Source organism: Tupaia chinensis, unplaced genomic scaffold, assembly GCF_000334495.1.
Source record: "Tupaia chinensis unplaced genomic scaffold, TupChi_1.0 Scaffold000119_2, whole genome shotgun sequence".
NCBI classification, from domain to species: Eukaryota; Metazoa; Chordata; class Mammalia; order Scandentia; family Tupaiidae; genus Tupaia; species Tupaia belangeri.
In genome coordinates, this window is record NW_006159586.1 from 3,908,230 (window position 1) to 3,919,208 (window position 10,979).

Genomic DNA, 10,979 nt, shown 5'->3' on the forward strand with positions numbered 1-10,979 from the left:
CCCCGTCTTTCTCTGTTCCACACCAAAAAAAAAAAAAAAAAAAAAAAAGGGAGAGAGAGAAAAGCAAACTTATTTGCTCAAAGTGAAACGTGTGTATAACCTGTAAGAAAATATTAGCACGGAGAGCAATGGACACTTGCGCTAGTCATTCCTTGGTGAGCTGAACTGATGCAGTAGGAGAAAGGAGATGGGGAGAGAAAGCATTTGGTCTTAGCCGAGTTACTCCACTGTGACTCCTGGACCTCAGGGACTATCATGCCTTAAGAGGATAGCTTTGGGCTAAGACAGTGGCCACACTGGTGTGGAGATCCTTTCTGCTAGGATGGAGTAGAGACACAACATCCAATCCGCCTGCCTCACAGCCCAGGGACGCAACCCCGACAGTCCTGGCTGCTTGGCCCTCTGACACAGTAGTGGCCTGGAATGGAAATTCTTCTTCTGGAATAGCTTCCTTTTAAAGTTTTCCTTTTTTTCAGGTTGTTCAAATATTTTTTTTATAATGAAAACTGGGAGGGAAAACCCTCCATCCTTTAGTACTTTAAACAAATGAGTCTGGGACCAGCAGATGGCATAATGGTTATGTCGCTGGACTCCAACACAGTTGACTATGGTTCCAGTTCTGGACCTGGTGGTTTAAAACTCACAGCAGGGGGAACCAGCAGTTAGCGTAATGGCTATGTCGCTGGACTCCCACGTAGTCGACCGTGGTTCGTGTCCCGGACCCGGTGGCTTAAAACTCACGCCGGGCGCATGTGCGTGCGTGCCCAAGATCCCGAGAGGAGAATGGAGGAGAAGGGATTGCGGCGTGACCATCCCCCCTGGGGGGTGATTTCTCGCTTTCTGTCTCTATGTCTCTCTCTGTCTGTCTGGCGAGCGCACGCGCCCTACAGTGAAAATCTCTCAAAAAAAAACAACACAGCAGGCACATGTGCAGACATGTCCAAAATCCCAAGAGGAAAATAGGAGAAGGGAATGCAGTGTGGCCATCCCCCATGGGGGATGATTTCTTGCTTTCTGTCTCTGTCTATCAGGAGTGCACATGCCCTACAGCAAAAATCTCTCAAAAAGGAACAACAAATTAATCTGTTAATAACTTGAAGGCATGTTTTAAAGAGGCATTTCTTTACTTGATTCTCTATGTATAGCTCTGATAGCTGAGAGCAATTAGCTTGTTATAACCTCTGAGGCAGTGTAACCAGCTTCACTAATTACATTCTCATTAACACCGTTTTATTTCACTGCTCTTGGTGGGAGCTCTTCAAACATCCTTTTGGTTGGTAGGGTACATGGAAGTCTTCTATCCCACACTGCGTACTACAACTTGTTAATTTCTTATCAGGGATGCCCCACAAAGGAGAAAATTTAATAGTCTCCCACAAAATAAAAGTACTCTAGGTAAAATTACAGATTTACACACAGGTTGGAGACTTAGTGTGTTTGGTAAGATAAAAACCAATTTGAAAAGTGAGACACTCTAATTTTAATTTAATAACAAAGGGCTATGCATCTTTCTGGGCCTTTTTTTTTTTTTTTTTTTTTAAAGTTTATTTCCTCCATGAAAGGCAGATACAGATAAGAATCAGATAGAGAGATAGGCACCCCAACAGGGTCTTCACACCACAATCCACCCCCAGCCTCAGGCAGATGATCACAGATGTGACTGGGCACACACGCATATGCCTCCAGCATACACAGGGAGGCCTTGGGATGCAACCCCAGGACCCTCCCACGGGGCCCACATTGTGGGGTGTCATGTAACTAACTGCTGCACCATCATCTGGTTCTGAGGTTTTTATTTTCATATCTTTAGTATGGAGCTAGGCACATAAGCCTCATGGGACTACCGGGGAAAAGTAAAAATTTTTAAAAAATAACAGAGGTTCAGTAAACAACTAGCTTTAAAAACCACTAAAGTGACAGATGCTGCCAGACATGCCCATCTGCCCAAATGATTTAAATACCCTTGGAATTACTCTGACTTGTAGCTGCAGTCTGTCTGTGTGTAGCACATCTGTGGGTTTATAGAGACCTGATGTCATTCGTGACTTCCTGTCCTGTGGGATATCTGAAGTGGGAAGGAGGTCAGGGTGGAGCGTCCTTCACCCTGCCCCTGCCAGGGTCTGCTGGCCCGGAAGTCCTTCTTGGTTGACCTAACTGCCACCGCTGCACCATCTCAGGGCAGTTGCTGGGATGGGGAGCAGGCGTGACAACAAAGTCATTGGTCCTTTAGATATTAGCAGGTGAGGAGGAAAGCTAGAATGATGGTGGGTGGGGAGGGAAAAGAAAAGAGCTACTTACTTTCATGAGCAGATCACAAACCTAGTTTGCCCTCCAATTCAGCAACGTAAATTTCTGATATGCATACTCTGAACCTGCAAAATCACTCCTAAATATCTACCCACCTGACATATTGTGCAAGTGAGCAAAGACATACAAAAAGGGCATTTTCTGCCACACTAGGTGAGGTAGCGAACTACCAGCAGTTACTTAAAAATGGAAAGGAAGAATTGATAGATGTTCACTCATGCGGAAAGGTGGCCAAGATATAATTAGTGATAAATTAGAGAGGACTGTGTACATATAATGTGATTATTTCAATCTTATAAAGATGAACCAATATGCTTGCACAGGCAGAATAAGAATTCACTGAAAGATGGGCCAAGGAGAGGGAAAAAATACATATTTCACAGTATGTTAATTTTTTATAAGCCTATATTTAATTTCTAATAAAACCCTGGTACTCCCAATCTAAAATAATACCCCTGTACAGAAAGAAGTTAGCATCGCAGGCTCGAGACTACTATCCTTAGAAAAGACTATTTACAATGTGACCCCCAGCAGGTATCTGGGAACTTGGATTTCAGGAGCGTTTTCACCGCTACCTAGGAAGATGGGTCACTGGTCACTTGCCTAAGTGGTTCATGCAACCAATATGGTTTAAGTTGAAAACCTGCTTTCTTTTGGTCTTGCTAGGCACAAGTGCCCAAGTAATAGACCCCAAATAAAAACCCTGGGTGCCTAGGCTCAGGCAGCATTCACAAGTATCAGCACAACTGCTTCTTGTGGAGGGTGTGGGGGTGAGCCACAACCTGTTTGACTCCACGGGAAGAGGACTCCAGGAAGCTTGTACTTGGTCTCCCTGGACTTGACCCCATGTACTTTTCTCTTTGCTTAAATAAATCATGGCCATGAGTATTATTATACTCTGAGTTCTGTGAGTCATCTCAGCAGATTACTGACTCAAAATACCCCTAATATTCCTTTCCATGGCACCTTTCTCTGGGCTTGCTCAACATTATCATAATTTGTAATTAAACAATGTACCTTTTTCACTAGACTAAGTTCCATGAAGCTAAGCATGTGCATAGTCTGCCACTATACATCACACAAATACTCTAAATATAGTTGTTAAAAGTGGGGGGGGATAGCAGTTAGTGTAAAGGCTATGTCACTGGACTCTCGTATAGTCGACCGCGGTTCGAGTCCCAGACCCGGTGGCTTAAACTCACGCCGGGTGTGTGTACATGTGTGCCCAAGATCCGGAGAGGAGAATGGAGGAGATGGGATTGCGGTGTGGCCATCCCCCCTGGGGGTGATTTCTCACTTTCCATCCCTCTCTCTCTCTTTCTGGCGAGCGCACGCACCCTATAGCAAAAACCTTTTGAGGGAAAAGACAAAGGGGAGGGGGATAGGGACCAGCAGGTGGCTTGGTGGCTAAGGGCACCAGACTCCCACATGGCTGACCATGATTCAAGTACCTGATCTGGCGGCTTGCTTTCTCCCTTTCCCTCACCCTCTCTCTGTCCCTCTGTGGTAAAATGAAAAATAAATACACACACACACACACAAAATATATGTACACAAAAATATACGTATATATTAATAAAGTTAAATAAAGTAATTCTTATAAATAAACAAATCAGGTGGGAAAGCTGGGCTGAGACACTAATATACTAAGATGCTGTGTCACAGTGAGAGGTGTTCATTGGCAATGCTTTCCGTAATCTGGAATCCTGAGAGCCATTCAAATTAAGACAATCAGTATCAATACAATGGCTGAACCAAATTCTGTACTTAATGGAAAGTACCTCATTCTCTTTCCCCCATTCTTCATTTGTGCTCCACCTGAAAGGAGAAATTTTTACCAAGAAAAGAGTTTTCTAGCCCTCTGGGCCACAGACTGACAGGAGGTCGTTGGCCTCTAAGCAATCTGAGAAACACAGGAGGAAGGGGGCGGCTCCTTGTGGCCAGACCACTGACTTTAACCACCATGGAATGGAGATCTGGAAACTTCAGGAGCTGAGAGGTTAATCTTGCACTGAACTCCAAAATGCTATTCATGCTTACCCAAAGCCAATTTGTCGCAGTGAGCACTGATTCCCTGATTTTCCAGATATCCAGAGATGACAATGGGCAAGATCTGCTCCAGGCAGCCCATATGCTGCTGCTCGATCAAATCCTCCCTAAACCCCGTGCCTTGGGGGCCACGTGATGGAACCAGGTTTACTTGGTTTTACGCCCTTGGGTCCGTTTTGCTGGGTGTTTTTTCTCCATTCTATCATTTCACTCTATTGCGTTCATCTAAAGCTTATCACAAAGAAAAATTAATCTGCCGTTCCTGCAGTGTTATCAGGCCCCTGCAGTAAGTTCAGCATTATGTGGTCTGAGAGAAAGCGCCTAAATCCTGGAAGTGCTTTTCTGGGTTTCCTCTGAAGGGCTAAAGCCAGCGACAGCATCTGCACCTGCACTGGCCTTTCAGAACATGGCAGTGCACATGCTTCTCTGGCTACGTGACCCCTCCCTGTACCTCGCCTCTGCTCTGTTACCTCTGGGTGCCCTGAACTGCCCACCCACAGCCCACGAGAACATAAGCAGCTAGAGAGCAGAAGCTGCTCTGCTCATCCTATATGAGACAGGTGGCCCAGGGCAGTGCCTCACGCGGTAGGTGCTTCATAAACATGTACTTAGGTAAACTGGGGGCTCGCTTCTGCCTACACAAGGGACACAATATTTGCTACCTCTTTGTATGCTCATGGGAAGGAAAGAACAAATTCTGGAGAAAACAGATTCCAAAGTAGTAGATTTAAGGGTCCCTTAAGTCTGACCTTCTACTCCTTTTAGTTTTTGCATAGAGAGGCTCTGTAGATGGCTCAACACAAGTTAAAGGCACAGAGACCAGGCTGTGAAGGAGCTTATGTCATTTTACACGAGCCTGTGGGGATGAAGGGCAGATGACTTATCGGGTGGACACTGGCTATGTTGCCCTTGTTACAGTAGCCATTGTTTCTCCTCTTGTCACTTTGCTCACACTCCATACACGTCATTCCACAAGCAGGAATCCTTACCGGATGTCTCCCCAACAGCCCCCACCTTCTCTCTATCAGGTCATATGTGAATGTTTTCAGACTGAAATAAGCAACAAACCCGTTCAACCTCACTCTGCCCCAACATCCTGGCTTTCCCCTACTTCAGAGTGGGGCCCCGGGTGTTGGCATTCTATTTCTGAGGCTCTTTACCTTGCTGGCCTTCAGGATGTTGATCTGTTCTTCATACACCGTGTCTCTGTTTTTCTCTAGGAAACCATCTGAAAGGTACTCCACCTGAGGCCCAGGCCACAAGAAAGAGAAAAAACCGTTAGTGCTTTGGCCTGACCAGGCTCCTTTAGCATGTGATCTGGTATCCTCTAGAAAGAGCTATGAGCAGACAGAAAACCCACAGGTGTTCCCATTTAGAACACAAACCCAGTTAGCGATCAGGAGCTACACAGAGAAAACCAAGTATTCATGTTGTGGAAAAAATACTGTCTGAACAAAGAAGTTGCCAAGGCCAGGAGATGGCATACTGGTCAAGGTGCTTCCACATGGCTGACCATGGTTTGAATCCTGGACTCAGAGGCTTGACAATCATACCAGATGTCTGTGTGCCCCCAAAATCCTGAGTGGAGAATGGAGGAATAGGGATTACAGCATGGCCATCCTTTCTTGGGAGTGACTTCTCATTTTTCCCCCTCTCTCTCCTGTGAGCACAAGCACCCTAGTGCAAACTTCCTCTCCCCCCTCTTAAAGAAAGGACGGAAGGAGTTGCCATTATAGAAGACCTCTGTAGGGCTCTATAAATATGTGTTCTCAGGCACACCCCACACCCAATGAATCAGAATCTGCATGAAACAAGACCCTAGGTGATTTATGTGCCCGGTACAATTTGAGAAACATGGTGCTGGAGTATACCAGACAGAAATCCATTGAGAGAAATCAGATGTAAACACCACGTCCTAGGAAAGGAGGCTTACAAAGGGTGACACCTGCTCTGGGTAAGAAGCCAAGACTGTTAGCACTTTGTATTTTCACTTCTCCCCTTTTCTCTTTCAAGCTCCGTGGAGTAGACTCATAACTGTGCCTGCTGCTCTCTTCTCAGGAGACTCTCAACAATGACTTGTTAAGCAAATCTCTGAGGTTACACCACACAGTAAGAGTTTAGCACACCCCTGAGATGGATTAGGGTGGGTAGGAGAGGATGGAAGGGGACGTGATAAGAAACTATAAAGGATGGCTCCTCCTAGCCCAGAAACCCAAGTCTACCTACAGTGGAGCCAATGGAGTGCCCGAACCGACAAAGAGGAGAGCCACCTTATCTGCGAAGTGGACCACGATGAAGGCCGTGTTGGACATGCGGGGCTTCTGGAAGTGCTGGCTGCTCGAGTGCCGGTCGTAGAGCTTCTGAGCCCAGTTCTGGTCCGTTCCTTTGGGGACCTGCAGAACCACAAACCAGGGTACAGTGCTTGGTGGAGAGGGAAAAGAAAATAGGTGTGGCAAAGGGACAGAGCCTGGAAATTGGCTCTGTGAGGGTGTTCAAACCCAGACCTCAAACGGAAAAGCGATGTTCACTGGTGAGCATTCAGGCCCTGCCTACAGCACACCCTCAACCTACCACATGTGGCTGGCTCCCATGCTGCCCACAGGAGCCTGCTGAGCCCCAAAGAACCAGCTGGCAGGTGCCAAAAGCAACAGGAGAGGCTGAGGGTGACCCATGGAACAATCTGAAGAAGTGTGTTCCTTGCAGTAGGCCATGATTTCAGTGTCTTGACCACACCCCCATCCATTCTCCATTGCCAGCCCCTTTGTAACCAGGTGAACGCTGCCAGGGAAAGATCCCTTGCCTAAGGTTACCCAGAGACCACAGTCCAGGCTGGGCCCAGGTCCTGTCTTGCTCTGAAGCCTTTCCTGAGCCCACTTCATCTCAAGTCTCTCTTCTTTGAATTCCTTACGACAAAGTTCTGATATATGTACCGTCTAATACAGCTCACCACTGGTTTGGGGTATTGTCTTGTCACTATGGACCATGAATTTGTTGGATTCAAGGACCGATTATGTATTAACGGCTATTTTTTTCTGCTGCTCAAAGAACTCAGAATTGGGTATTAAGTACTCAGTCACTGATCTACAATACTAATCTCTGCCTCAGCCGAAATATAAATTCAGATTTAGAGGTTAAGAATTCCAAAGAGAAGCCCTTTTCAGTATCTTTAAGGATGGCTTCAGAAGTAAAAAGGCATCTTGCTTCACTGAAAGTACAACAGAGTCACCACAACCATCGTTCAAGCTGTCGAGAGCGACAGCAACTCCTCCAAGGAAGCGCTTCCTCCTCCAGCATTGTCACCACCGCTCGCACACCCACTGGCCAGCGTCGTCCAGTCCTCGGCTGTGGGTCACTGGTCAACTCACCTTTCATTAGTTTAGACTTTACATTCAGATTAGGCAGGATTGGTGGTGACCCTTGCGCCACCCATTTCGAAAGACTGCAAAATGAAGTAATAAAATCTGTGCCATAAGGGGAATGCTTACACACTTGAGAACAAACTTCTTAAATCCTTTGTAAGCAAACTGATTTTTCCCAAGATACAATTTGGTATAACTAGTATTGAATGCCCAGTGCTCCTCGCCAGAGGAAATTCAAGAAAAGAAAGCTCTTTCTTGAAGGAGGTTATTAATTGTATTGGGCAGACAATAAAAAATATTTAATTCAGCATTTTCTATATATACCACTTCCCATTTGTCTCCAAGCCTTCTGTGTTCAGAACTAATACCAGTGTGGGACAAAGAAGGGTCAGGCTGGCAAGCCTGTCAGGACCGGGACAGACCGGAGGACGGGAATAAGGGGGACTGTTACAACAGGGCAGGCAGACGAGGGGGAGAAAACCCACCTAAGCAAACTCCTAAATCTGCTCATAACAAAATCTTCTTGCCTTGAAAGTGAAATTGGACTTCTACGATAAGACTTCATAATAATCCTACATATTCACTGATTTGGGTTGGCATGAATTAATAAGCAGGGGAGACCAACAATTAAGGTCCTGGGTATATGTAGTTCCTGGTAAGGACCAGTCTCTCCTCTCACTTCACACCCCACTTCCAGTGAAAGAGAGGGGCCAGAAGGAATTCACGAGGAAGATTCTCATGTAATACAGCTAATGTCCACTGTGCTGACTATTTGCCAGGCGCAGTTTTCTGCGCATTTTGAATGTCCTGATACCCACTTTAAGGATGAAGAAAGTGAAGCAGGGAAGAAAACTGACCAAGGTCACACAGCTCAAAGGAGCACAGCTGGGTCAAACCAGACAGGCCAACTCGGAGGTACATGCTGCTGTGCTCTCCTGCCTGGCAACAGACAGTTTTAAAGGCAACCACACTGTCAGGGTCAGGCGGAAGACACTTACTGCCAAACTTTTCATAAAAATAGATTTTAAACAACATGAGGGAAAAACCTTGTGTTCCGATAAAATCTGGATTATGGCTATCAGTTGCTCTGGCGTATGCGGTGGAACTATCCTTTACCAAGGAATCCAAACGTGGCTTCACAAAGCTGCTTTAGGCTCCTCCCAGAGCAGTGTGGACAGCTTTGCCCTCAGCCAAGCAGGTTCTGCTCCTCAGAGGGCTAGTCTCTCTGACCTGCGGTGATGGCCACTGGCCACACCAACAGGAGAAGGGCCCATCTGTATGAAATGTCCAGAACAGGCAAATCTAGAGAGACAGAAAGGAGACTGGTGGTTGTTTAGGGCTTGGGAACAAGGGGGAGTAGCTGCTAATGGGTGATGAGAAAGTTCTAGAACTGATTGTAGTGGTGACAGCTGTACAACTCTGTGAATAGAAACCACTGAATTGTACTTTAAATGAGTGAATTGTATGGTGTGTGAACTGTATTTTAATAAAACTGTTAAAAATACATTAAGCCTTGGAGCAGCAGTTGGCGTAATGGCTATGTTGCTGGACTCCCATGTAGTTGACCATGGTTCAAGTCCCGGACCCAGCGGCTTAAACTCATGTTGGGCGCACGTGTGCGTGCCCAAGATCCAGAGAGGAGAATGGAGAAGGGATTGCGGTGTGGCCATCCCTCCGGGAGTGATTTCTCATTTTCTGTCTCTCTGTCTCTATCTTTTTGGCTAGCACACGTGCCCTATAGCAAAATCCCCCCCCCCCAAAAAAAATTAAGCCTGGGGGCAGCAGTTGGTGTAAAGACTATGTCATTAGACTCTCCCATGTAGTTGATCGTGGTTCGAATCCTGGACCTGGTGGCTTAACCTCACGCCGGGCGTGTGTGCGTACACGCCCAAGATCCTGAGAAGAGAATGGAGGAGAAGGGATCACGGCATAGCCATCCTCTCTGGGCAGGGGCGGGGGTGATTTCTTGCTTTCTGTCTCTCATTCCTCTGGCAAGCGCATGTGCCCTACAGCAAAAACCTTTCCAAAAAACAAACCAAACAAACAAACAAAACATACACACACACACACACACACACACACACACACACACACACACACAGCCTGATTTTACTCTTTGCTATTAAAATAAAGTAGGAAAAAAAAGACAGGAGTCCGTCCTTGGGCTCACAGAGCTCCTCGTCCATCCACAGCCTACACACGCATCCTGTAGCCCAGGACAACTTTTCACTAGTGTCCTCTGTGGAACCTTGAGCAGAAATGGTCGTACCATAGTCATTACCATCGCTGGCCTGAGACATTACCGACCCTCAGTAAGACAGCTGACACCAGATGACTGCAAGCTCCAAAGACAGTTATTGTCTTCTTGTCCCTGTCCTCCTGCCCCTGGTCACTTCCTGTCTTATTCCATCCCACCTGTCTGTGGCTCCCTGCTGCCCATTTCTGTGGCTCCTCGAATTACCATCACACCCAAGACACTTCTGGACTCGCAGACTCTTTAAAGAGTATCATCTGTCCTATCTTTGCTGTCACATAAGCCACCCTGGGCCCTCACCACTCTGCTGTTCTAACAGCAGCTACCCCCACCAACCCCCTCCAGACCCATTTCCAGGCATTTACTTTTCCACTTCATGAAATGCCTCTGTGTGGCCACCCAAACACCAACTCCAGACAGATCTTCCACCTGCCACCTCCTCCCCACACCTGCATGGCTGGGTAAGATCACATGTCAACTCACCTTCCGTTACCAGTCCTGCCCATCTAATTTAATACAGTATTGCTGCCCCAAAAGAAACCAAACGGTGCTCAGAATTTTTTCTAAGGATTAAGACACTGTCCCCAGACCTAAGCTGGGACTTCATCTCAACATTTCCTGTGTCTCAGCTGCTGGCTTTAACCTCGGCAAACGAGCCCATGCGTGCTTCTACTTCCCTCCCCATCTGCGAGGCAGCCATCCCCACCTTCCCCATCCTTGTCAAGTCTCTGACCTGCCACCTCCCAGCAGGTGCTCAGTCACCTCCTCCTTCACAGGCAGATAGAGCCTGTCAGGCAGGAAGTCTCCGGTTCCTGCTCTAACATCCAGAAACTCCCCTGCATCCTCTGCCCTGTTGCCCTTCTTAGGGACGCCACGCCTCCTGACTGCATCCCACCCATCCCCTGCCTACTGGGGGCTTCAGTCCATTCAGTCCCCTCTCCCCACCTCCTCTTTTTTTTTTTTTTTTTTTTTGGAGAGGTTTTCGCTATAGGGCGCATGCACTCACCAGA

The 10,979-nt window shown here is 47.0% G+C and overlaps 1 protein-coding gene across 2 annotated transcripts in view; it reads right to left on the reverse strand.

The window, feature by feature from the left end:
* The window catches only part of MYO5B (myosin VB), a 275,873-nt gene that overhangs the window by 119,703 nt on the left and 145,191 nt on the right, over positions 1-10,979 (reverse strand). For both annotated transcript variants that reach the window (XM_006144449.3, XM_006144451.3), the window contains exons 13-14: positions 6,627-6,749; positions 5,517-5,600 (exon numbers count right to left, since the gene is read on the reverse strand). In XM_006144449.3, coding sequence (XP_006144511.1) covers positions 5,517-5,600; positions 6,627-6,749 — 207 coding nt within the window. The remainder of the gene's footprint in view (positions 1-5,516; positions 5,601-6,626; positions 6,750-10,979) is intronic.